General features: G+C 42.1%; 1 protein-coding gene across 3 annotated transcripts in view; it reads right to left on the bottom strand.

The window, feature by feature from the left end:
* ELK1 (ETS transcription factor ELK1) overlaps window positions 1-20,183 on the bottom strand; it is a 42,221-nt gene extending 22,038 nt beyond the window's left edge. For 2 of the 3 annotated variants that reach the window (XM_081319453.1, XM_081319454.1), the window contains exons 1-4: window positions 19,645-20,183; window positions 15,327-15,535; window positions 12,829-13,257; window positions 1,100-1,510 (exon numbers count right to left, since the gene is read on the bottom strand). In XM_081319453.1, the coding sequence (XP_081175579.1) occupies window positions 1,100-1,510; window positions 12,829-13,257; window positions 15,327-15,535; window positions 19,645-19,690 (1,095 nt within the window). In that variant the 5' untranslated portion in view covers window positions 19,691-20,183. Of the gene's footprint in view, window positions 1-1,099; window positions 1,511-12,828; window positions 13,258-15,326; window positions 15,536-17,202; window positions 17,361-19,644 lie in introns of those variants that run through there. The other variant, XM_081319452.1, reaches the window with a different exon arrangement.
* Between the last annotated feature and the right edge of the window lie 3,822 nt (window positions 20,184-24,005).

Consider the following 24,005-nt stretch of genomic DNA (forward strand, 5'->3'; position numbering starts at 1 on the left):
CCGCCCTTCTCCCGAAGGACTCAGGGCAGTGAACAGGGCCATAAATACCAAAATAACCAAAATACAAAATTAAAAACAAATTAAACCTTAGTGCCCAAATGTAAAAATAAATTATATTAAAACAATAATTAAAACCCAAACCCATCAGACCAGGCCGGCTTGTTCAAACAAATAGGTTTTTAGATCACGTCGGAAGGAGCGAAGGTCGGGAGCCATCCGGAGCTCAACCGGTAAACGGTTCCAAAGGTCAGGCACACCCACAGAGAACGCCCTCCCCCTGGGAGCCACCAGATGGCATTCTGTAGACTTGCATAGAGAAAGTTACACTAGAGGAGGGGGGGGACATTTTGATAGGCAGGTGGGATTAAGAGAGACGTGTCCAAGGAGAGGGACTGGATCAAGAGGAAAGGGAAATCTGAGGGTGAGACGGAACCGATGATGTTCTCCAAAAGAAAGAGATGAGAACAAAAGGCAATGTATGAATCAGGGCATGGATGTGTTGGAAGCAAAGACAGACTGTAAGGAAAGAACAGTACTAAGAGGTACAGTGAATAGATGGAGCAGTTTGGTGCGGTCGTTATTGGGGTAGAAAAGAAGAGACTTCCTTAGACAAAAAAAGCCAGTTGGGGGTGACTTTGGGCCACACTCAACTCTAGGAGGGAGGAAAGGCAAACCAATTCCGAAATCTTGCCAAGAAAACTGCAGGACCTGTCCAGGAAGTCACCAGGAGTCAACAATGACTCAAAGTCACCCCTGCCCCAAAAGCGAGTAGTAAGTTAGAATTAGTGGTATCTTCTTTTCTCTGTTATCTCTTGCCTTTAATTCCTTTTACTCACTACTTCATATTTATTTTCTGTGCCTTAAATACTACTGCTAACCCCTCCCAACCCCAAGGAACATTGTGATAGGTCTGTCCGTCTTTCTGTCTAGTACTCCAAGGAAACAGTAAGCATCCCCTTCAAATTAGTCGCACCCACAACAACAACAACAACAACAAAACCCAGATCCCTTTAATTGTGAAAAGGGATCCCCAGTTGTATCCCTAGCTCATGGGAACAGATTAAAATCCAGTAAGACTTGCTGAAAAATATGTTCTCACCAGTGCGTGTGAGGAAATAACTGTGGTTGGTGTCAAGGTGCTTCCTGTCCCACCCGGCGCCAAGAGGCTGTTAACAGCTGCATTCACTTTCTCTTGAGTTGGCAATGAAGGAAGCTCCAAGACTTTAGGCTTCTTGCCTTTCTGGGGCTGTCCCTCAAGAGAAACAGACACCAGGCTGGGAGATTGTGCTTCCTTCTTCAGTAGCCTATCTCCATCTTGATGCAGCTCAGCCTCCACAGATTCTTTCTCCAGAGAAGACTTCTCAGACGGAGCTGCCTCTTCCTTCACTCCACCATCCATTAAAACCATCAGAGCAGCTGCTTCTTCATCGAGGTCAAGGTTCTCCTCCACTTTCACCAGCACCTTCTCATCAAGTGCAGGAGTCTCCAAAGGAATGGGCTCCACTATGACCTGGATGGGGGACAGAAAACAGGTGATGAAAGTGACGCTACCAGGAGAAGATTTGAGAGATCAAAGAGAGTCTCCTAAACAAAGCAAAACCAGTTCACTTGGTTTTGAAGTTAATTACTGTTTACAGGGGAAGTTCCAAAATAGACTCCAGAGCCTAACTTAGCTCAAATGATTCATTTGATACCGTAGAATATTTATCTTCTTCCAGAGTCCTCTGCTAATAACCAGTCCTATTGTAAAAGAATCAGTACTCACTCTTGGTCTACTGATCTGGGACTAATTTGTTTGCCCCATTTTCCTTAAAACTGAGCTTTCATCGAATGTATCTTGCAGGTTGGTCATACCTTCTCTTTCCTTCAAAACGCTGTCTGGTTATTTCAAGATGGTCATGAAACTCAGGACCATCCTCTCCTGAGGCATTCGGAAACATACTGTCTCCACAAAACCATTTCCCCCAATCTGGTGTCCTTCCATCTGTGCCAGAAATAAAATTCCTAAAATTCCAAGCCAGCAAAGTCACTGTCTATACAGGCTGGGGATTCTGAGAATTGCAGTTTCAATACATCTGGAGGGCACCGGGTTCAGAAAAAGCTTGTGTTAAAGAAAACTGGATCCCAGCAAAAAACTATTAGCAGGCTGGTTACAATTTTATTTAGAAGCTCTTTTGCTATGTCTAACAGTAACTAGCTTACCACATCAACCTAAAACACAATGTGAGTTTTACCTAAGTACATGAACCAATCAATTTCTAAAATCCTGATTTACATTACAGCATAATCCATGATGCTGCCACAGAAATGTGCTTAGTCAACTAACCATTTCTAAGCACATACTTTAGCTGTCAACGCTGCTAACATCGGATGTTTTTGCATTGACAACAGATGGAAATGCAGCCATTTTTTCCCTTTCGCTTTTAGATTTAGATGATGCTGGCAGGGGGGGATGTGAATGAGAGTCTAGCTAGACATAACGCTGAAACTTAGCGTGAGAATCAAGGTTGTTGAAATCAGAGCTGATAAAAGAATTGGCGGGCTGGAGAGCTGGAGAGGAAGCCTGGGCTTCAAGCTAACTGGGGAATGGGATTCATGACTGTAAATTAGAGGAGGGAATTCTGCTTTGAAACTGTGTGCCCAGGGGAGGGGAATTCAGTTTTGGGCTTCGATTATGTAAGTGCCAATATTCTGCTACTCAAATAAAGATCCTTTAAGGCACAGGTGTCAAACTCAATTTCATTGAGGGCCGCATCAGCATTGCAATTGCCCTCAGGGGGCCGGGTGGGCGTGGCCTGGGTAGGCGTGGCCTACTGGGTGTGCGTGGCTAGAGTGCGTATGGCCTACTGGGTGGGCATGGCCAGCTCTACATCGTTCGCATCAAGGGTGCCTATGGGGGCCTGGGCAGGAGTGGGACAGATCTGAGGGTCTCTGGCAGAAGGAGGGTCTCTGGGCCAGGGCCAAGGCAGCGGGGGCCGTTCCCTCACTGTTTCCAGGATGGCTTCGCGGGCCACATGAAAGCACTTCGCGGGCCGGATCCAGCCCCCGGGCCTTGTGTTTGACATGTCTGCTTTAAGGTAAAGAATACCTCGATGTTCTTTTGAAGTTTTATCTGTCGGAACCATGACATTAGCACAATATGAGAACGTAGACATTGATTATATTCTAAAAGTTATTTTTTATCGTCTAGCTCCTCTCTCTTCTCAGGCTTCTACTAAACATGTTCTCCATTCCAAATCGACTTCATAGCTTTTTCTGGCTATGAATTATCCCAGCCATTATTCCAGGCTACGGCCATTTCTTTGTTGGCCAACCCTTTTCTCATAACTTTAGTTAACATGTTCCTTCTGGTGCAAAGAAACAGCAAAAGAAATAGAACAAGAGCCTCACTTTCTGACCCTTACTTGTTCATAAAGTTGTTTTGAGAGTTATTGTTCATTCTGTGTATGTGATACATAATTTAAACATAAAACAACTTTTATGTTTAAATTATGTATCACATACACAATTTTTGTAAAAAATATAAATTAAAACCGTATTTTAATAGTATTCTTTCTTAGGCTGGGATTTCCTATGATGGGTCCTGTTTTCCCTACACAGTATCTTATTTATTTATTTATTTATTTATTTTAATCCCATTTATATCCCGCCCTTCTCCGAAGACTCAGGGCGGCTTACAATTTAATCACAAACCAATGTGCTTAGCAGTAGCCTTCATTCTATGTATATGCCTGCTTATTAGGGCTTTCGCCCCCCCCAGCGGCATTATTACAAAGTCAGCTTAATTGCCCCCAACAATCTGGGTCCTCATTTTACCTACCTCGGAAGGATGGAAGGCTGAGTCAACCTTGAGCCTGGTGGGACTCGAACCTGCACTAATTGCAGGCAGCTGGTGTTACTTAGGGAGGCATTAGCCCACTGCTCCACCAAGGCTCCTTCCTTTGCTTTTTATATTATAGTTTTATACTTGTATACCCTTTGTATACTGTACTGCTTTACTCTGGTCTTTTGCCATAATAAGGGGGTGTTTGTTTGTGAACTTAAGAAAAAGCCTAATCTAATTCAGCATTCTGTAGAGTGCTCAACAATAAATAGTAAAATTATTTTATTGTTGTTTGCATATGGTAGATTATGATTGTCTGTATTTTTATACCCTGTAATTAGCTCTGGGAAGTCGGGGAGGGGGGAGGGGAGGGAAGAGTTGGGGAGGTTTGGGAAGAGGGGAGGGGGTTGGGAGGGGTTTTGTCTTTTAAAAAATGTATTGTAAAACTTTTCAATAAAAAAAAATAGTAAAATTGTTCGCAAGTGGAATACATGTACAACACTGTCAACTGGTAATTAGGACATGCAACTTCTGATTCTGGAGCTTTCTGTTTAAAAGGTATTTCCCCTTTTAAAAACATCTAGATTAAAAGGTCATGACCACTGCTGGTAGCTGAAAATACCATATTTACCTAATGGATGGCCAAAAATTTAAGGACACGCAGCAGAAGAAGAACATCACATAATGCATCTAATACATTAAAACCAAGATGGAAAAATATTTTAAAATAGAGAAACTAGCTGCATTTTAAAACATTTTAACGCATGATGAACGGCCTCTTTAAAACAGCAGAACACATTCAGAGTCCCTCTGTTTAAATGCCTCTTAAGGCTCTTAAAATCCTTGAGGAAGACCCCAGAGCATCTCTAAAAATCTCAACAAATAAGAACAATAGTAATGGTTGGTGGATAAAAAAATGCCAAATCCAGTCTAAATTTATGGCTGACTGTGAAAGTACTTATATGGAAGCCACTACGATAACTGAGAAATGGTATAAAAGCCATCAGGGAAGATCAAAAACTCCTGATGAGCACCATAGATTCTGGCTAAAATCGCGGACAAATCTGCCATTAAGGTTGGGAGACCAGATGAATAAGGTTTGGGAAGCATCCGAAAACAAACAAAAAATGGCCAACAACTGGAAAGATATTCCTATTTCGGAGTGAGAAGGAGAAGGGAAATAAGCATGGAAACTATATACCCATGACCTGTTTGCCAACAACATACAAGTTATTTAAGGGCATAAATGCAAATGAAATCTATCGTAATTTGGAAAAAACAAGATTTACGTCCTGTAGAAAAAAAGGATGCTCAAAAATTTGAGCAGAACAAAGGACCAGTTATTGACTGACATTGTCTTTAAAGAATTTGAAAAAGATCAAATAAGACTTCAAAAGGCATTCAATTCTCTTTCACATTAGCTGGATTAATGTCTCAAAATTTTTGCAATCAGCAGAAACATTCAGCAATTTATAAACAGATCAATGAAGTTGAATGAAACTGATGGCTGATAGGGAAGAATTAGAAGATCATACTTGAAATTTTCCAAGATGACTCATTATCACCTTTGCTTTTTATACTATCAATGGTCCTACTTACAGACTGTGGAAATGAAGACAGACTGTGGAAATGAATTGGCCAAAAAGAAGTAAAAAAAATCTATTTATTCTGTATAGATGGTTTTAAATTATTTTGAAAAAACAAAGGCCAAACTCGATTCCTTATTAAAAAGCACAAAAGACTTCAGCAAACATATCTGAATGCAATTTGACATCCACAAGTATGCAACCATAGCCTTAAAGGTAGGAAAAACTGTTGAACATGATGAATACAGCTTAATAATGAAGATCTAATAAAGGCAGTAACACAAGAAGAAGGCTACAAATATTTGGGAATTTTGGAAGTGTCCAATTTGTTACAGAATCAAATCGGAGAAATGATCATGATGATGTTATCCATTCTAACATCAAACCAGTTCAAAAACTTTTGAAATCAAAACTAAATGGTGGAAATATCATGAAAACAATTAAAACCTGTGCAGTAACTGTTGTTTGCCACCTAGAAATAGTAGCTGACTGGACTCAGGTGGAACTTGATAACTTGGATTGGAAGACAAGAAATTTAATGACAAGACACCACACTTTCCTCCCAAAAAGTGATATTTATTGACTATATTTTCAAAGAGCTAAAGGGGTAGAGAACTTCTATAGATGAAACAAACTATGGAGGAAGCATGGCCTGAATGATTCAATTAAGGAAAGCAAAGAAACTAGTTGAAGGCAGTCATTCAAGGAAAACTCTTGAAAACAATAAGTATGTAGAATTGAACAATTTATTAATTGGAAAAACAAGTCAATGCATGGTCTGTTTAAAGAATATGGACGGAAAAGCTAATAAAAAACCCACATAAAGTTGGATAGGATCAGGAGTGTTAAAGAAAGAATATGAAAGCTTTATTTTAGCGGCTCTAGAACAAGTTTTGACCACTAACTGCATGAAGGTAAAAATTCAACATGTAACAAACAACATGTCACCTTTGCAATAAAAAAAGATGAAACAATTGACCATTTGATAAGTGGCTGCAGGAAAATTTCACAAACTAACTACAAGCACTGTAAGTCATGACCAAGTTGCCAGAATTATTGATTAGAAACTGTGCCAAAAGTTTGAATTTAAATGGAGTAAAAACTACAAAGGCCATAAAGTTGAGAAGGTTTTGGAAAATGAGAGGGTTAAGATGTTAAAGGTAAAGGTTCCCCCGCACATGCGTGCTAGTCGTTTCCGACTCTAGGGGCCGGTGCTCATCTCCGTTTCAAAGCCAAAGAGCCAGCGCTTGTCCGAGGACGTCTCCGTGGTCATGTGGCTGGCATGACTAGACGCCAAAGGCGCACAGAATGCTGTTACCTTCCCACCATGGTGGTCCCTATTTTTCTACTTGCATTTTTACGTGCTTTCGAACTGCTAGGTTGGCAGAAGCTGGGACGAGTAACAGGCACTCACTCTGCTAGGCGGCACTCAGGATTTGACCCGCCAAACTGCCAATCTTCTGATCGACAAGCTCAGCTGAGCCACCCACTGAGCCACCGCGTCCCTTGTTAAGATGTTACAGGACTTTAAAATCCAAACAGTCATCTTGTTTATAACATGCTTATTTTAACAATTATTGAAAAAATGAAAGTCTGATTTACTGATGTCACTATTCTGGATGATACTAGGATTGAGGAATAACAATTGGGGGAAAATTATGAAATACTGCAATTTGCAATTTGAAGTTGAACATCTATGGAAAAAGAAATCTGTTGTTATACCAATCATGACTGGAGCCCTTGAAGTGATGCCTAAAGGACTTCCTTGATATTTGGAAACACTGAATTTATCAGACCTGAACCACTTTCCCTGGAACTGTCTATATTCTTAGATGTTATCTTAATAATTTTTAGGTTCATGATTAGGACTTGAATTATTAAGTTTCTACCAGTCATACACTATGAATCTAACTGCAGATTACTCATACATAACATTTAATAATTGCATGCTGCCAAATCTTTCCAAACTCATGCAGCTAATAGCAAGACACCAAAACCCAATAAATGTCCATAATAAAGTAGGAAAATTAATCCATAACTGCAAATAATATCATAATGAGAGGAAAATAAAAACAATTGTAGTGTAAAGAACTTTCAGCTATAGATATCAAGCAATCACTCCCCAAAGCCACTTTGAAAAAATTTGATCTTCACTTACTTCCGAAGCACTATCCCCATGGGGGCCAGCCTAGTTTCTAGAGAAAGAGGGCAGTTTTAAACCACTCATACCATGATTGAGAAATAGCATTTTCTGGCTTCAACTCCCCTCATTTCACTACATTGGGGTTTGGAATAGGTAGCCCTGGAGATGTATTTTATAAGTCAAAGTAGAACTTTGAATGGCACCAAGAAATCTACTAGTAACTAACCCGCAACATGCCTGTTAGATGTAATCATGGCAATTACTGTATGCCAGCCAGCAAACGGCTACTGCACTGTGAACCAACTGTATTTTCTCAGTGATTTTCAAAGGCAGCGGCATGTAGAACACATTGCAGAAGTTTATAACCTTGTGGTGATAAAGGAATGAATCACTGTGCTGGGTCTTTCCACTTCAGAAGGGCCACAATTGGCTCACCAATCACCCTCCTGGCCACAACAGCCAACAAACTATCCAGTTGTAGTTGTGAGTTCTGGAGACTGGCAGAGAACAACAATGTACAACTATGTCTTGCTGCAGACATGTCAAACACAAGGCCAGGGGGCCGGATCCGGCCCGTGAAGTGGTTTCACGCGGCCCGTGAAGCCATCCTGGAAACAGTGAGGGAACGGCCCCCACTGCCTTGGCCCTGGCCCAGAGACCCTCCTCCTGCCAGAGGCCCTCAAATCTGTCCGACTCCTGCCCGGGCCCCCATAGGCACCCTTGAAGCGAACGATGTAGAGCTGGCCACGCCCACCCAGTAGGCCATACAGACTTTGGCCACGCCCACCCAGTAGGCCACACCCACCCAGGCCACACCCACCTGGCCCCCTGAGGGCAACCGCAATGCTGATGCGGCCCTCAATGAAATTGAGTTTGACACCCCTGTCTTACTGCATAACTGAACCTGACAATTTCCACCTGTTTCATTCCATCAAGATCCCAACAGCCTTGAAACAGTGGGAGGAATTTTATACAGGATCTCCAATGAGGCCTAGATACCATAAACCTGAGAATCATCAGCCTATCATGCAAGGACCTCTCCCAGCAGTTTCACACACATATCAAACAACAAGAAGAGAAGATTTGACTCCTCCAGCATCCCACAAGGAAGTGACTACCAGGCAGATATCTCTTTCCCTACCACTAACTGGAACTGCCCACTGAGCTAGGAACAGAGCCAATGCAAAACAACATCCTTGGTCCCCTACCTCTATAGGCAGCCCAGGAAGAGTGGTATAAAAGGACCAAAAATGTCCCCATCAATTCATTCACTGGAGAAACCAATCATATGCCCAGTGATGCGCTGGAGTCAGCTCACACTGGCTCATGAGAATCAATTATCGCCCGGCCGCCCTGTTTATCTGAGGGAACACCTGCTGCCGGCATCAACTTCCCATCGTCCTGTGCGCTCCCACAGGGAGGGCCTTCTTAGGGTACCGCCAGTGAAGGATTGCCGGCGGGTGACTCCCAGAGAGAGGGCCTTCTCTGTGGGCGCGCCTGCCCTCTGGAACCAACTTCCGATGGAACTTAGGACTGCCTCTAACCTCCGCTCATTCCGCTGAAAACTTGGCTCTTTGAGCTGTCGGGCCTAGACTGAGGGGTTTTAATTGGGTTTTAATGTTTTAATTTTTTAAATTTCGGGCTCTAAATTCAATTAATTGTTTTAATTAACTGTTTTAAATCTTCTAATTTTTGTATGGTATGATTTTAACTGCCCTGTAAACCGCCCTGAGTCCTACGGGAATAGGGCGGTATATAAATCAAAATAATAAATAAATAAATAAATAAATAAATAAATAAATAAATAAATAAATAAATAAATAAATAAATAAATAATTGTTTTGGAATTTTGTAAGCCACCTGACAGTAGATGTGAGCCTAGCATGCCAATCAGCTGTTTCATGACTAGAGCATACCAGGAGTAATGGAGTTGGCAGAGCCAATCCTTAAATATTTAGCAGCACACCGCTGCCTATGCCCCAAGCCCAAGCTTGAACTCTCCCTGAAAGGGTTCCAGATAATTTACTTCCTCTGAAGTGCTGTTGAATCTCCACCAGGCATTCAGTGATATTCTGTAAGAAGGTAAGAAGGCTAGATTATTATTCTCAAACACTGCAGGATACAAGGAGGGCATCTTATGGAGTGGGTTCACGCAACAGCCTCCTTCAAAGCTACCACCAATGTACCCACCTGAAGAAAGATTCCAATCCCTCCTAGATCCAGGTCATCATGCCCATGTAGGAGGCAGGCAGATCAGCACCAAGATGCAATATTTCCTCTTTACTTCCCCCCGCCCTATTTTCCCTCTATATGAAAATTGCGTCTATTTTCAAATTTAAATGAAAAACTTTTCTCTGTTCTTCCTCCCAAATTGAACTAACCTTCCTTCAGTCGCTTTATTTATACATCTGTACATACAATAAAACAAAAATAAAAACAGTCACTACCACTAAATGACCCTACTGAAAAAAAGTCTAAAGAACGTTCCCTGCCTCACTTATTCCTAATCCAAATATAAATGCAATTTAACCTATCCTGGAGAATTTTCCATAATTTTAGTGCTACAACTGTGAAGGCTCTCTTTGCTATTCTCAAAACTCTAATCTTTCTTATTGGAGGATTCGCATTACAGAGCCTTAAGCTTTAAGCCCGAGAAACCCACAAACTACATGAAGTCAAACTCTCCTCAAAATTATGCCACTGACACCGACTAACAAAAATGTTAATTTTCAGTTGTGCATTTTTTTTTTTACAATTTAAGCTATCAAGTAGAAATGTTAAAGCTTTAGAATGATGTTTTTTCAAACTTGGCAACTTTAAGCTGTGTGGACTTCAACTCCCAGAATTCGTCAGCCAGCATTTTAAACTAGTTAAGCTTGAAAAACACTGCCTTATGTAGATTAAATATTGACTTTCTGACATATAAAAATTTAGGGCCTATTCATTCGAATGCTGTCACCACAGTCATGGATTGGTTTGTGCTTTTTTAAAAATAGAATTGTAAGTCAAATACCAAAAAAAATGTATTATACTGCTTTAAACTGTGGGGTATTTTATACCAGAAAAGGTGCTTTTTTTCTGGAAAATTTTGACAATTTTGCTCAATATAAGGGAGTGCCTGAAGTGTCCCTGGATGAAGTATGAAAGCCCAAAGAACTGGCATGGGAAATATTTAATGTCGTCAATAGAGCAAGGGGCCGAAATGCAAAAAGTAGAAGCTGCAGCTTTCAGAGTTTTAAGAGTCATTCTCTGCTAAGCATGTCAAAATATTTCAAAAGACAGGATTAAAGCAGATTTCTAAAAGGAGGACAGCCTTCTCTTGGAAAGGGGAGTAACTGCCATGCAAGCTGAAGCAAAGAGGTTAAAGGATGGAATTTGGGAACATTTGAATTTTTTAAAAGTAAAACTTGTAGAAAAAAGTTGAAAAAAAGGGGATTAAATGTTTATTCTGTAAAGAGCAGCCAGAGAATCAAATATGTACCGTTTGTGGTTTTTTTTCTTCCTGACAGGGAGTTATAGTGAAGCTAAGAGCTGCGCTTTCTATCTGATATAACGCTGTGTATCATCCAGCATTTGCAAAAATAAAAAGTGCTTCTTGGGAGAGGGAATACCCATGTCTCTTGTGAGCAGGATTTTCCTGAGATGTTTTAGCATGTAACAAAAGAAACCATTCCCTGAAACCACTCCCTCTCCAGGTGGAACAACTTTTAGTCCTCTAAAAACTACACAAAGTTCTCCAAGGGAAGTGAAAAACAAGAAGTTCAGCACAGAGCCTTCCTGAACATCTGAAAAAAGATTATAATCTACCAAGAAGCTGGGAGAAGGCCCAAAGCGAGAAAGGGACTCTGGCTTCTGTCATTAGATTATTGTAGGAAACAAAAGGCAAGTTGAGCTAGAAATACTGCCTACAATTATCTCAGTTTGTGCATTTTTAGTGTAATTTATTACTTCTGATATGTATTGCCTAATACAAACTCAGCGTCTTTGTCTTCTGACAGACTGGGACTTCTTCACAATAGAATTGGTTCTAAATAGGAGCAGACCAGCATTATCTCTACTTAGCCAAACTAGTTCTATTTTCTTATGGGAGATCCTTTCAAAAGGCTAACTGAGATTCAGCAACTGTTTTTTGTTTTTAATTTGCTTTGCCTTTGAATATTTTGCTTCTGACTATTTAAAGCCAAAATAGAATTTTCACATTCTCCCTTTTGTTTTTAAGCAAGGTTTTATTTTGTTTGCCTCTTGTGAGGTTAATCTAGCTCCCCAAAAGGAGAGAGGGAAGAATGGGTTGTTTTCCATTATCACAAACCACAATACTACATGGCCAGAAGATGGTGCTATAGAATTTATCTCATTTATTTCTCTCTCTGTTTTCTTCATTTTAAATTATCAGAAAGTGACATAAGGTGTGAAAAGCGTATCCTACTTGTATGCCAGAATTAGTGGAGAAGATGCGAGGGAAGACATTCCCTGCAAGAATTACCAAACTGCATATCAAAGCAGGAGGTGGAGCTAAGGCGTGTAGACCCAGAAGGGGAAAAGAGCTGAGACTGCCAACCTTTCATCTTGCAGGCTTAGTCCTGCTGTCACAAACTTATAATAATCAAAAGCACAGAGATAATGCCAGAAACAAAATGGCAGCCCCAACAACTTATGCACAAGGTTCCCATAACTGCCAAACATGTGCATTATATAGTTCAGTCGCCATTGCTGGCCTGACTAAAATCCTCTTTCCTGCAGGAGATAGATGTCCATCTCCAAAAGCTGGTTCCTTCTCCTGGCGTTCTTTGCTAGCCCTGTTCATTTTTCTGCCCTGCCTAAAGCATCAGAAAAAACAAGGGTGAAGACTTACATGCCGCTACACAGGGCTTTACAGCCCTCTCTAAGTGGTTTACAGGGTCAGCATATTGCCCTCAACAATCTGGGTCCTCATTTTAGCGACCTTGGAGGATGGAAGGCTGAGTCAACCTTGAGCAGGATCAAACTCCTGGCAGTGGGCAGAGTTAGCCTGCAATACTACATTCTAACCACCGTGCTATCATGGCTCATAGAAGAAAAAAAGAAGAAGAAGCCTCTACTTGCTTTGCTATTTCCTTGGGTGTTTTAATCCAATGTAGAAAGAGCCAAGAAACAAATAGCAACAACAGTGCAAAAGGTGAAGGAAATCCATCCAGGGAGTGATCTGTTGAGGAGATCCTATTCAAAGTCCCCTTAAAATCTGGAGCTAGCTCTAGTCTTCCCCTTCCAGCAAGCTAGATGCTCTTTTCGTGACTCACCTGCAGGGACTCTTGGGACTCCTCTGCTTCTTCAATGCTTATGTGCAGTTGTGGCAGGTCCTCCACTGGGGCCATGGAAAAGGGGGCCATCGGCTCAGGAGCAGCAGCAAGGGGAGGCAACACAGGCAAGACCTCTGTCTCCTGGCGTGAGGCCCGTCCAACAGGTGAAGGGTTCTGTAGTGACTGAATGGTGAAAGTGGAGTACAGTCCGGAACGCATGTATTCATTTCGACTGCTACGTGGGGCACCCCCACCTCCTCGTGCAGCTTTGGAGGTGCCAAAGGCACCTTCACTCCCTTTGGCCTCACCTGGGACCTGCTCAGGTTTTTTGGTACCTGCCTCATCCTTCATGCCTTCCATACTCGAAAGTTCCGGGTAAGAGACAAACTTGTAGACAAATTTCTGACCGCTGACTTTACGGATGATATTCTGGAATGCACAGAAAGGATGGTTGAATTAGAGCAGCAGAGAAAAAAAGTAATCAAGCTACAATTGTCATGAGACAACAAGGCTCTATTGATAACATTTGGTGGAGATATATTTGAATTTAAAAATCCAATGTATTCTGAAATGAGCTAGACTCATTTCAGGGGGAGGGCGTTCTCTGTGAGTGCGCCCACCCTTTGGAACGAACTGCCGATGGAGCTTCGGACTGCCCCCGACCTTCGCTCTTTTCGCCGGGACTTAAAAACCTGGTTGTTCGAATTGTCTGGCCTGGACTGAGGGATTTAAAATTTTAAAGTATTTAATTAAATTATATTAAATTAATTTTAAAATTTTAATTTTATTGTTATTAGGAATTGTGGGCCTGTACTAATTTAATTCCATTTTATTCTTTTTTGTACTGTTTTAATTGCCCTGTGAACCGCCCTGAGTCCTTCGGGAATAGGGTGGTATATAAATTCAACTAATAAATAAATAAATAAATAAATACTTTCTGACAGTTATTTCCATATCTTTTATGCAAAGTTTTATTCAGCTTTGGGGAAAGTTCCAGACATGGTGCACGTGTGTGTATATCTGTTAAAGGAGAGTAGCTTTGAAACCTTCACACAATAATAATGTGTAGATGGATTATTATGTCGTAACAATGAGATTCATAATCATAATAGTAAAGCTGGAAGGGACCTTGGAGGTCATCTAGTCCAACCCCCTGCTCAGGCAGGAAACCCTATACCATTTCGGACAAATGGCTGCCCAGTCTCTTCTTAAAAACTTCCAGTGTTGGAGCATTCACAGCTTCTGGAGGCAGGTTGTTCCACTGGTTAATTGTTCTAACTGTCAGGAAGTTTCTCCTTAGTTCTAGGTTGCTTCTCTCCTTGATTAGTTTCCATCTGTTGCTTCTTGTCCTGCCTTCGGGCGCTTTGGAGAATAGCTTGCCTCCCTCTTCTTTGTTACAGCCCCTGAGATATTGGAACACTGCTATCATGTCACCCCTAGTCCTTCTCTTCATTAAACTAGACATACCCAATTCCAGCAGATTATCTTGTTCAGTGAGTCTTACCTTAAACCATGTAAGCATAGATTTACAGAAGCAGAGAATGAAAATACATGGGATACCAATTTCTCTTTTTATAAAAGTTGATATCAGGTAGTTAAGGGATAAGGAGCTTGTAGCTCGTATTAGCAGTGGCTGAATTTCTAGCATTTGACAATGACTGGCAATATTAATTGGAGCTACTGATAGATTAGCAAAAACTGAGGGCCACCAGATGTTTATATTGTGTGCTTCCGTTTATCCTGTTATATATTCCACAAAGTTGGAAGGAGCTGTTGAGGCCATCAGGATCTGCTCCTGTTTGATGCAGGAATCCTAATTTAGCATACCAGGCTAAAGCCTAGCATTTGTTTGAACAAATACAAGAACACACCATCCTTCTGTGTTAGTATAGTTCCATAGTCAAGCTGCTCTTACTATTCAGAAGCATTACCTAATATTCAGTTGAAATAGGTCTTCTATTGTATTTTATTTCCTGCATTCAGAATGACCGAGAAAGGGCTTTGGTCTTATATATATATAAACCTCAATGGGCTTTCTTCCAAGGGAGAAAAAAAAATTCAGGTCACTCTGCCATGGAAAATGGGGTTCATATAACAAAACAGGTATGTGTCAGTTGCTAGATGTTTCTCAATATACTTTGTTTTCCTACAAATAGTTACTCTTCTGTTATAGAGCCACCAAACAATTTTCAGAGATTTCATATGATTTCAAGCTTATCTTTGCAGGCATAAAAATAAAAATAAAAAATGGGGGGGAAGAAACTTGGGAGTGCCAGAAAGCAAATATTGACATTTACCGTTTAATTCTTGCACAGATTGTCAAACACAGCCTGTGCTCCCTTATTTATTCATTCCCTATTGATCTATAAGAAAAATTCATCACCACCCCCCACCCAAATATTCTTTTCACTGCGCTCTCCTTAATTAAAGCTGGGCTGAAGTAGAAAGCAAAGCAGGGATTGGGGGATTCCTCCTGAATTTTCAAAATCGTCTCTCACTTTGTCGTAGTAGTAACGCAGGGCCCGGCTCAGCTTGTCATAATTCATGTTGGTCTTGTTCTTCCTCAGACCCCAGAGTCGGGCAACCTCTTCTGCATCCACCAACTTGAACTCCCCATCATTGGATGTCCATGCGATCAGATGCCCATTGCTCTGCTGTTCCAGCAATTGCAGAAGAAATTGCCACAAAGTGACTGAAGGATCCATGACTAAAGGAAAAAAGGAAGAGCAAAAAGACAGCTGTTTCAGTGATACTGATTATTGCAGGGCACAATCCTAGGTAGGTAACAAGGAATGTTTGCAAATCAGAAGAATCAAATAGTAAGTGTGATGACTGAGGTTGACTAGAAAGTGTGGGTGATGGAGAACTTCGCTCACAGAGAAAAAAAAATAGTGTCGAGGAAAAGATTGGGTCAAATCATTCTGACACTGTTCCTTTCTACATGCAAGGAGGAGGGGGGGTGAGGACAGGGTTCAATGCAAAGGATCCAGTTATTCTAGCCTCCCCAATCACTCACACACACATGCTGAAGAGATAAAAGTTCAGAAAAAGTGTAACCACTTGATTTAGCTAAAACCAGTTTTGTGAATACTTCCAGATGTGTTTTGTAAAGTTGCCTCCAGTCTATTGGGCTTGGAAGCGAAGAGTAGCCTAGGATGGAAAAAACACTCCACTAATACCACGAACATTAACTCTCTTGGCTGCTTGAGAGTCCCGATACGCAGTGTTTAAACAAGCTGTTGCTTCATGGCTTTCCTCAAAGAGATTTGATTTTGTAGGGAAATTCTGAAGATAACAGTAATCTTTTGTCCAGGATCCACAGACTTAAAAGAATTGCAGTCGTCAGCCTTCCTGGAGGGTGTTTCATCGGTTTTCAAACAACAGACTGGATTCTTCCTTTGGGCTGCACTGGTCTTTTGAGTGCTGGGTGAGAAACGTACTCCAGATAGTGTGTATGGCCCACGTTAAAGACATGGAACCAGAGCCAAAAAGATCTTTTCGTATAACAAAATTTTAAATGCCTGGAATTTACCCAGTTACTCCCTCTGCTTTTATTAATTTCCTTTTATGTCACCTCAAGCCTACAGTTCAGCAGCAGTTCTTGAATGAGTTTTGGGGATAATGTGTAACACTGGGAGCACTGATTGAACATTATTAATATAATAGTACACTCAGTACTCAAATACCCAGAAGTGAGACCAAAGAGCACTGGCTTTGGCTATGAAGTCACTTCCTTGCAGGCTTTAAATATAAATGTAAATGATTATTTGTGTGACACCGTTCTTTGTCACTGGAAAGTATACAAGCATCTCATGCAAGACTTTGATATAATTTTTTTTTGCCAGATAAAATCAGGGGGAAAAATCTCTATCGATAATCAATTATGCATACAATATCATTTTGTCAGTTTAGAAGTGCCCTATTACTACACTACAAAGATAATCCTTGATTATCCCAATCTTTGAAAATAATGCTACAACTTGTGTTGGGACAAAACTTTTACAACAGAACAATGAGTAACAACAGAAGAGACACCATTCCACCCCTCAGATGAGGTACTATAATTATGTTGCAGTACTACCCTTAGCCATATGCACACAACTGGGCTAAAAGCACAGTTTCACCTCACAAAATGTCTGGAACCTGAGTAATACTCAAACAAGGCTCCCTCCCAAAATTAGCCATGGGAATTGTTCCAAATGCCCTGAAGCACAATTAATTCATGGAAAGCCAGCAGTCCTCGTCAACACCACGTACACACACAGTCATCCTTTACTCTAGATCCAGGTCATTCCTGAAGAGCATTTGGCATTTTTCCCTTTTTGGGGTGGGGGGGGTGGGGGAGAGGAAAGGTTTAAAATATCATGTTGTCACCTGAACAAGGCCTCATACATCCAAGGAGAAAAAGAATATGACAGCAAGGTCCACCATCTTTTACAGCGGGGTTGTTGCAGTGCAGGACCGGCAAAGCCCATACCGAGCCTTTGAGTGGCATGTCAGGGGCCACGCTCCAAACAGTAGATGAGAACAGATGAAAGTTTGTGTAAACAAGGACAAAAGCAACATTTGATTTGCATTTTATATAAATGCAAACTGAGTTAAAATGCATTTAAATAAGGAAAATTGACTTCTCTGTAGTGAAATTTCCCCTTTCTCTCACATTAATTATTCTAATTATTTTAATATTTAATTATTTTAACTGCAGTTAATTATTTTAGCAGTTAATTATTTTAACTGCTAAGCTTGTAAGCTGCCCTGAGTCTTCGGAGAAGGGCGGGATATAAATGGAATTAAAATAATAAAAAAAAATAATAGCAAGTTTTGGAAAATCCTTGGGACACCCAAGAACATCAAAGACTGTTAAGAGCCTAAACAACCTATGGGCTGCTGGTTATATACTTTTGTTTTATAATGCAACAGGATCTTTTTTTAAAATTAGAGAAGAAGAACTAGGTATTCATGCAGTTAAAGGACACCAAGTTAAGTGAGTTAGTGTCAGGTTATGCAATGAGGGGTTAAGCCAAAACTTCACAGAAAGAGTAAGTTTCAAGAAGGAATTTGAAGGAAGTGATGATACTCCATATAGATGTCTAGAAGGAATAAAGGAAATAAGCAAGGAAAGGGCAAATGTCTAAATCCTGTAGTTTTTGGTTCTGTAATCACTTTTATTCTATCAGTTATTTATTTTGATATTTAAAAAATACATTCTAATAACTATCATTTCAGCCATCAGGTACAATGAAGGATGAGTTGATCCTACAGTATATCTGAATGCTCCTGTCTTACACTGGAAGGACTGTGTCTCATTCACACATAATCAAGGGAAATGTGTTGCAGAATGGCATTTGTATGTATCAACTAGATTTTAAACCACCGCAGGCTATCATACCTTAATGCCTCAAGCAGCAATCACTAATTTCTACAATGGAATCACAGAGGTCAAAACTGCAGCTTCTGGTTTGACAAGGCATTCTTCAGCCCAAATGTGCATTAAAGAGTTGGAGATATTCAGGGGGGACAAAATGCACACTACATATGAAGAGATATCAGGAGGCTGAATCTATCTGAGTGCTTCCCAAACCTAAATCCTGAAGCACAACTGAGATAAACCCCATTCCTTTCTAAGCTACTGTATTCTATTTCCTCTCTCATATGTATGCATGTGATTTCTATGCACTGTCGTAATAATGAGAGACCTCCTTCTAGCCATCCATATTTTTTTTTAAAAAAATTAACTTGCGTTCACCTCTTTCATTTTCCCAAGGAGCACACAAAATACCCAGTTTGTTGTTTCTGATTTTGGAGGAAAGATATACACCAGATCTGAAAGAAGAGTCACACAGTGCAAAGGCTTTTTCACCCACTCATTCCTCTCCTCCTGCTTCCTCTGCCCCACTTGTAAATGCCTATCTGGATTTGAGGGCTTGATTTCATAAAAAACCTCATCAAATGCTGTCATCCAGCATTAATGTAGTGAAGGTTGGAGGGGGATCATGGCCTTATCAGACGAGATGGAGGAACAAGTAAATACTTAGGAGAGGTGGGAAAAGCCCAGAATTATATTTTTATATCTAACTGACATGGGTTTGATAGTAAAAGTATTTTTGTAATCTATGCTTCATGGGATTTTATTGTATTTTATGTTTGATGTCTTGGTCCAAACATACATATATACATACATTCATATGTTTGTGTATACACACACAGAAACAAACATATAACAGGTAGCAATTGAACAGGAGAATCCTAATAAAAATAGCCAGTGGGAAGACTCAAGATGTTTTCGTAAGAAATCAATGGGATGAGAGTCCCACGAACAGGAGAGCGATCCCACCTCTCCTTTCCAAGGGAAAACAAAATTATTTTAAGGTAATGAAGCCTACGTGACAGAATCCTCTCCTCTTTTTGTCTGCTAGGAGTCCCCATCGCAAATGCCCAGCAAAGGGACCCACAAACAAACACATACAGTTCCACCCTACATCAATCCTGCCTCTCTTGTCTCTTCCCAAATTTTAGCCAGGATGCATTCACAATAATCTGAACATGACTTCAGACTCAGATTGCTAGAGGGACAGGTAAGGGGGTGGGCCTTCTTTCTGTCACTTGCCAGTCATGGGAGTGGGAGGTGGTATCGCTTGCCCAAAATGCTGTGCCCATCTATTCCCGGGTTGCCTAACCCCAAACCAGCTGCCCTCTGGGGGGGGGTTGGTGGGGGGGAGGAAAGGCTTGTATTGTTACCTTCTGGATCTCCAAGGTCTTAAAGAGAGGAGGCATGAACGGAGGTCTCTCCTTCTCCCTCCATCGTCTACTACTCACCAGTGAGCATGGCGGCGCCCCCCAAGCCAGATCCCGGCGGCTCCATGGGCTGGGTAGGGGGCCCCAGCTCTGCCGCCGGGGTGGGGGGGTGGGTGGCTTGCCAGTCCGCCTTGCCGTTTCCCAGGCGAGAGCCACTCGTCTTCGTCCCTTACTTCCCACTTTTCTTCCCAGTTCGTCCGCTGGCCCTGTTGCTCTTTCCCACCACCTCCGCTGGTCCCAGTTGACGTTCCCGACCGCTCTCAAGTCATCTCTCAGCTGGGATGGATCGCCGTCGGCAGGGCTGGCGAGGCGGTCTCTCTCTCTCTCTCTCTCTCTCTCTCTCGTGGGGAGGCGGCGAGTGTCCCCCCGCAAGACCTTGACGTCGCCGGACCGCCTTGCCACTCGGCGTGGGTGCTTTGGGGATGTGCAGAGGGAGGAGGGGGGACGGGGGAGAAGGTGCGGGGAGGGGGAGAGGGGGCGGATCCGCTCGTCTTCCTGCCTCTCTGACGAGCCGTGCAGGCCGCTGGTTGCAGCGCTGGGGGATGCAGCGGTGACGGCGCCTGTCACATGGAGAGGAGGAGGAGGAGGAGCCGGCAGCGGCCCGGACACCTCGGCCCGCCTTCCTTCTTTGCCCCGGGGGCTGACAGAGCGTCCGCGGGTAGAAGCGCTCCAGGCAGAGTCCCCGGTCCGAACCCCGCGGAAGACGGGCGCTAGCCCGATCCCTGCTGGAACGAGGCGGGGAAAATTGAAGCGAGGATCCCCTAGGTCCTTGCTCTCTTTGCTCAGGCCGAGGCGGGGAGATCTATTGAGACCGAGGACGCCTGGACTACAGAGAGCCGAGAATGCCAGGCTTGGCTGAGACGGCTCTGGACCGGCGGGGTGGAAGGCGGCGCCAGAACTCCTGGACGCTTCTGCTCAGGGGAGGAAGGATGGAGTAAGAGGATCTTGGCGCTCCCCGGCTTCTCCACCTGCGGGGTGCCAACTGCGGGAGGAGACATCGAGACTTTACTTTTGCACGACGAAGTCCGCCGGACTCTGGGCAAAGGCGGAGAGGGACGGAACTCCTTCAACCCGTGTTCGGACTAACCTTTCCGTCATTCCTAGACGCCACGAGGACACCTGTTTTGGAAAAGCTGGCCTGGAAAAAGTGAGGACTGAGATAGGCGGGGGAGGGGAGGGGAGAGATGTCCACTCCTCGCCTTCTCCAGCTAAACACCCTCCCGCCCCCACCCGCCCACTTCGCGAGAGGGGTAAATCTTCCCTTGGTGGCAGCCAGCCCACGACCTCTCGCCCCCTTCGCCTGATCCTTACTTGCCCCGCGGTTGCCACGGCAACGGAAAGCCACCATGACAGCGCAGGCGAGGGGGGAAAAAAGGGGGGGTAGGTGGGAGAGAAATAAGATGCTTCCATGGTAACCTCTGGCCCCAGAAGAGTAGGATCATTCAAAAAGCTCCATGCCTTTTCTGAAGGAAGGTTTCCCAGGACTAGATTGGCTCCGGAAATGGGACTGAAGGAGCGGGTGAGGACCTTTGGCCTGTTAGGAAGCATCGTTTTGTAAGATGAGGTGGGGAACACGTTTGCTCTTCCTAAATGCCATCAGAATCAGGGAGGAACAGCAAGGTCATAGTTCCGTGGTGACGAACCTATGGCACGCGTGCCACAGGTGGCATGCAGAGCCCTCTCTGTGGGCACGCGCACTGTTGCCCCAGTCCTAGGCCATCAGCTGGGTTTTATAAAACCTTTTCGCTTCAGGCCTCCACCACCATGTGCAAAAAAAAAAGGTTCAATCAATCAATCAATTTCAACTTTTCGTGGGGGAAAAAAAAAGATCTAGCAAAGTTGGAATTGATTGATAGAACTTTTTAGTCCCACCCAGTCTGCCATTACCACCATGGCCATGCCCACCCAATGGGCCACACCCACCTAGCACCTGACGATACATAAGTGGGTTTTGGGTTGCAGTTTGGGCACTTGGGTCTCTTAAAAGGTTCGCCATCGCTGTCATAGTTCATTTTTTGCAATTAGTCATAGGAAAGCTACTTATCACAGGAGCAGCTCATCAGTACAACGCAGTGATTCTAAACAAATTTTAGGGTGCTTGTCAGGATTATTAAAGTAAAATATTTCAATTGCTTTAACCAGAGTTCAGTGAGCTATAAACTCATACTAATCTAACAGAAAATCCTACTTTTCAATAGACAATAAAGGAAGTTGCTGTCTTTGCTATGCCACTGAATTCAGTATACATCAGGGGTAGGCAATCTCAGCTCTTTTATGACTCATGGACTTCAACTCCCAAAATTCCTGAGTCATAAAAGAGCCGAGGTTGCCTACCCCTGGTATACATCCTAAATCTTAGTGATCTGGGCATGCTTTCACTTTAGCAGTTTAATGCCATTGGTTTTATTTATATGTACAGCATTTTAATTTAATTTTTAATTTTAATCCCATTTATATCCTGGCCTTCTCCGAAGACTCAGGGCGGCTTACAATCTAAAGCACAAATCAATGTGCTTAGCAATAGCCTTCATTCTATGTATATGCCTGCTTATTAGGGCTTTGGGGGGGGGGGCAAGCAGCATTATTACAAAGTCAGTTTATTGCCCCCAACAATCTGGGTCCTCATTTTACCTACCTCGGAAGGATGGAAGGCTGAGTCAACCTTGAGCCTGGTGGGACGCGAACCTGCACTAATTGCAGGCAGCTGGTGTTACTTAAGGAGGCATTAGCCCACTGCTCCACCAAGGACATTCAATAGACATTCAATATTAGACAATCAATAGAATTTCCAGAGGGATCAAAATTAAAAACAAAAAAATTAAAATGTTGGTATAAATTTGAGTACAAACACAAACTAGCAAACATGACACACATTAATTGGTTTTTATATCCTGTTTCAGTAAAAGTCATGGTTTAAAAAGGTGATCCAGCCAAGGATGTTATCAACTCTTCTAAATTGATCAGAATAGTGTTTTGCATTCAATATGTAGGTTGCATTGGAAAGGCATTTTGCGTGCAAAATGGTTGAAACAGACATTTTGCATAACCTAAAACAAAATTACCATAAATTTTAGTGCACTTGACTCTAGACTGCCATTTAAAAAAATCATCTAGTAACTATCTTGGGAATTATCATTTGGTGTATTTGCAAAATTGTTCATTTAACTAATCACCTTTTACAACTTGAGACTCTCATTCTGATTTCCCAACCATTAGCATTATTGTCCTCTACCCAGGATTCCTAAGCATGGTAACTTCCTTATGTCAATGATGCTCCTAAATCTTTTTTACCTTTTCCTCCTCCTCTGCATTTTTCTCATTTCTGCCAGATACTTCTACATTAGTATAGAAATCAGCATAATTTTTTTCACCATATATGTATATGTATTAATGTATACACTTATACGCACACACACACTATCAGAAAATAGTTGCCCAACAACTTAGGTGAAGCAGGGAAGTCTTTCGGGTTTTCTAGTATTCTTAAATACATTTTGTCAGTCTCTCATTTTTCTTTCTCCCAGTCCCAACATTACAAAGTGTTGGCCTTGTTTGTCCTCTGGGCCTAGTACCTATCTCTTACACTTGATTTGCTCAGAGAAGGATCATCACACTTGGCAATAGGCTTGAAGGAAACCCATGCTTTCCATTAAGTGGAAAACGGAACGGTCAACAACAGAAGTGAATACAAAACCAATTATTGCTCTATGCAAGATACCAAAATCAAGATCAGTTTGTTCCAGATTTTGGCCAAGAAAAAATCCAGGAGTCTTAGGAGGCAAGTAGAACTAGGCTAGTACCCTCATTTACTTCTTCCACTATAATGGAATATAAGAATTACCTTGGAAGACAGGAGGAAGAGCTGCAAACTAGGCAACCGTCATGCAAAATATATCTTAATTCACACAAGCAGAGAGGTGTGGGAAGTATTTCAGAAGAGACCCTAGTTTTCTGGAGTGTAAAAACAAAAAGTGGAGAAATATTTTCAGACTTGCAAGAGTCTGTTAACCTTAAATATAGAGCTAGTATTTATTGCTGTGCTTCATGGCTGGACTACTTTAAAGGGCTAACATCCAGCTTGCTCAGCAGCCCACAAGCAAATGTCACAGTGCCTTTCCACTGCATCTCTTGAATTTAAGTAATATATACTTCCCAACCCCCTCCATCTTACTTACCTTTAGATACCAGTAAGAACCATGTAAGCTCTAGGTCTGAGCATGGTTCAGTCCAAAATTGCAATACTTTGCATATCCCTCAGCAGCAGAATTGGATCAATCTATTGGGTTTATTCAGAGACTACACTTAAGCAGGTCAGCTAAATATTGAACAGGTGCATTTGCACATGCTAAGCTTGGTAATAATTTTTACTATATTTTTTAGCA

This window comes from Vipera berus (assembly GCF_964194415.1).
Source record: "Vipera berus genome assembly, chromosome: 2".
NCBI classification, from domain to species: domain Eukaryota; kingdom Metazoa; phylum Chordata; class Lepidosauria; order Squamata; family Viperidae; genus Vipera; species Vipera berus.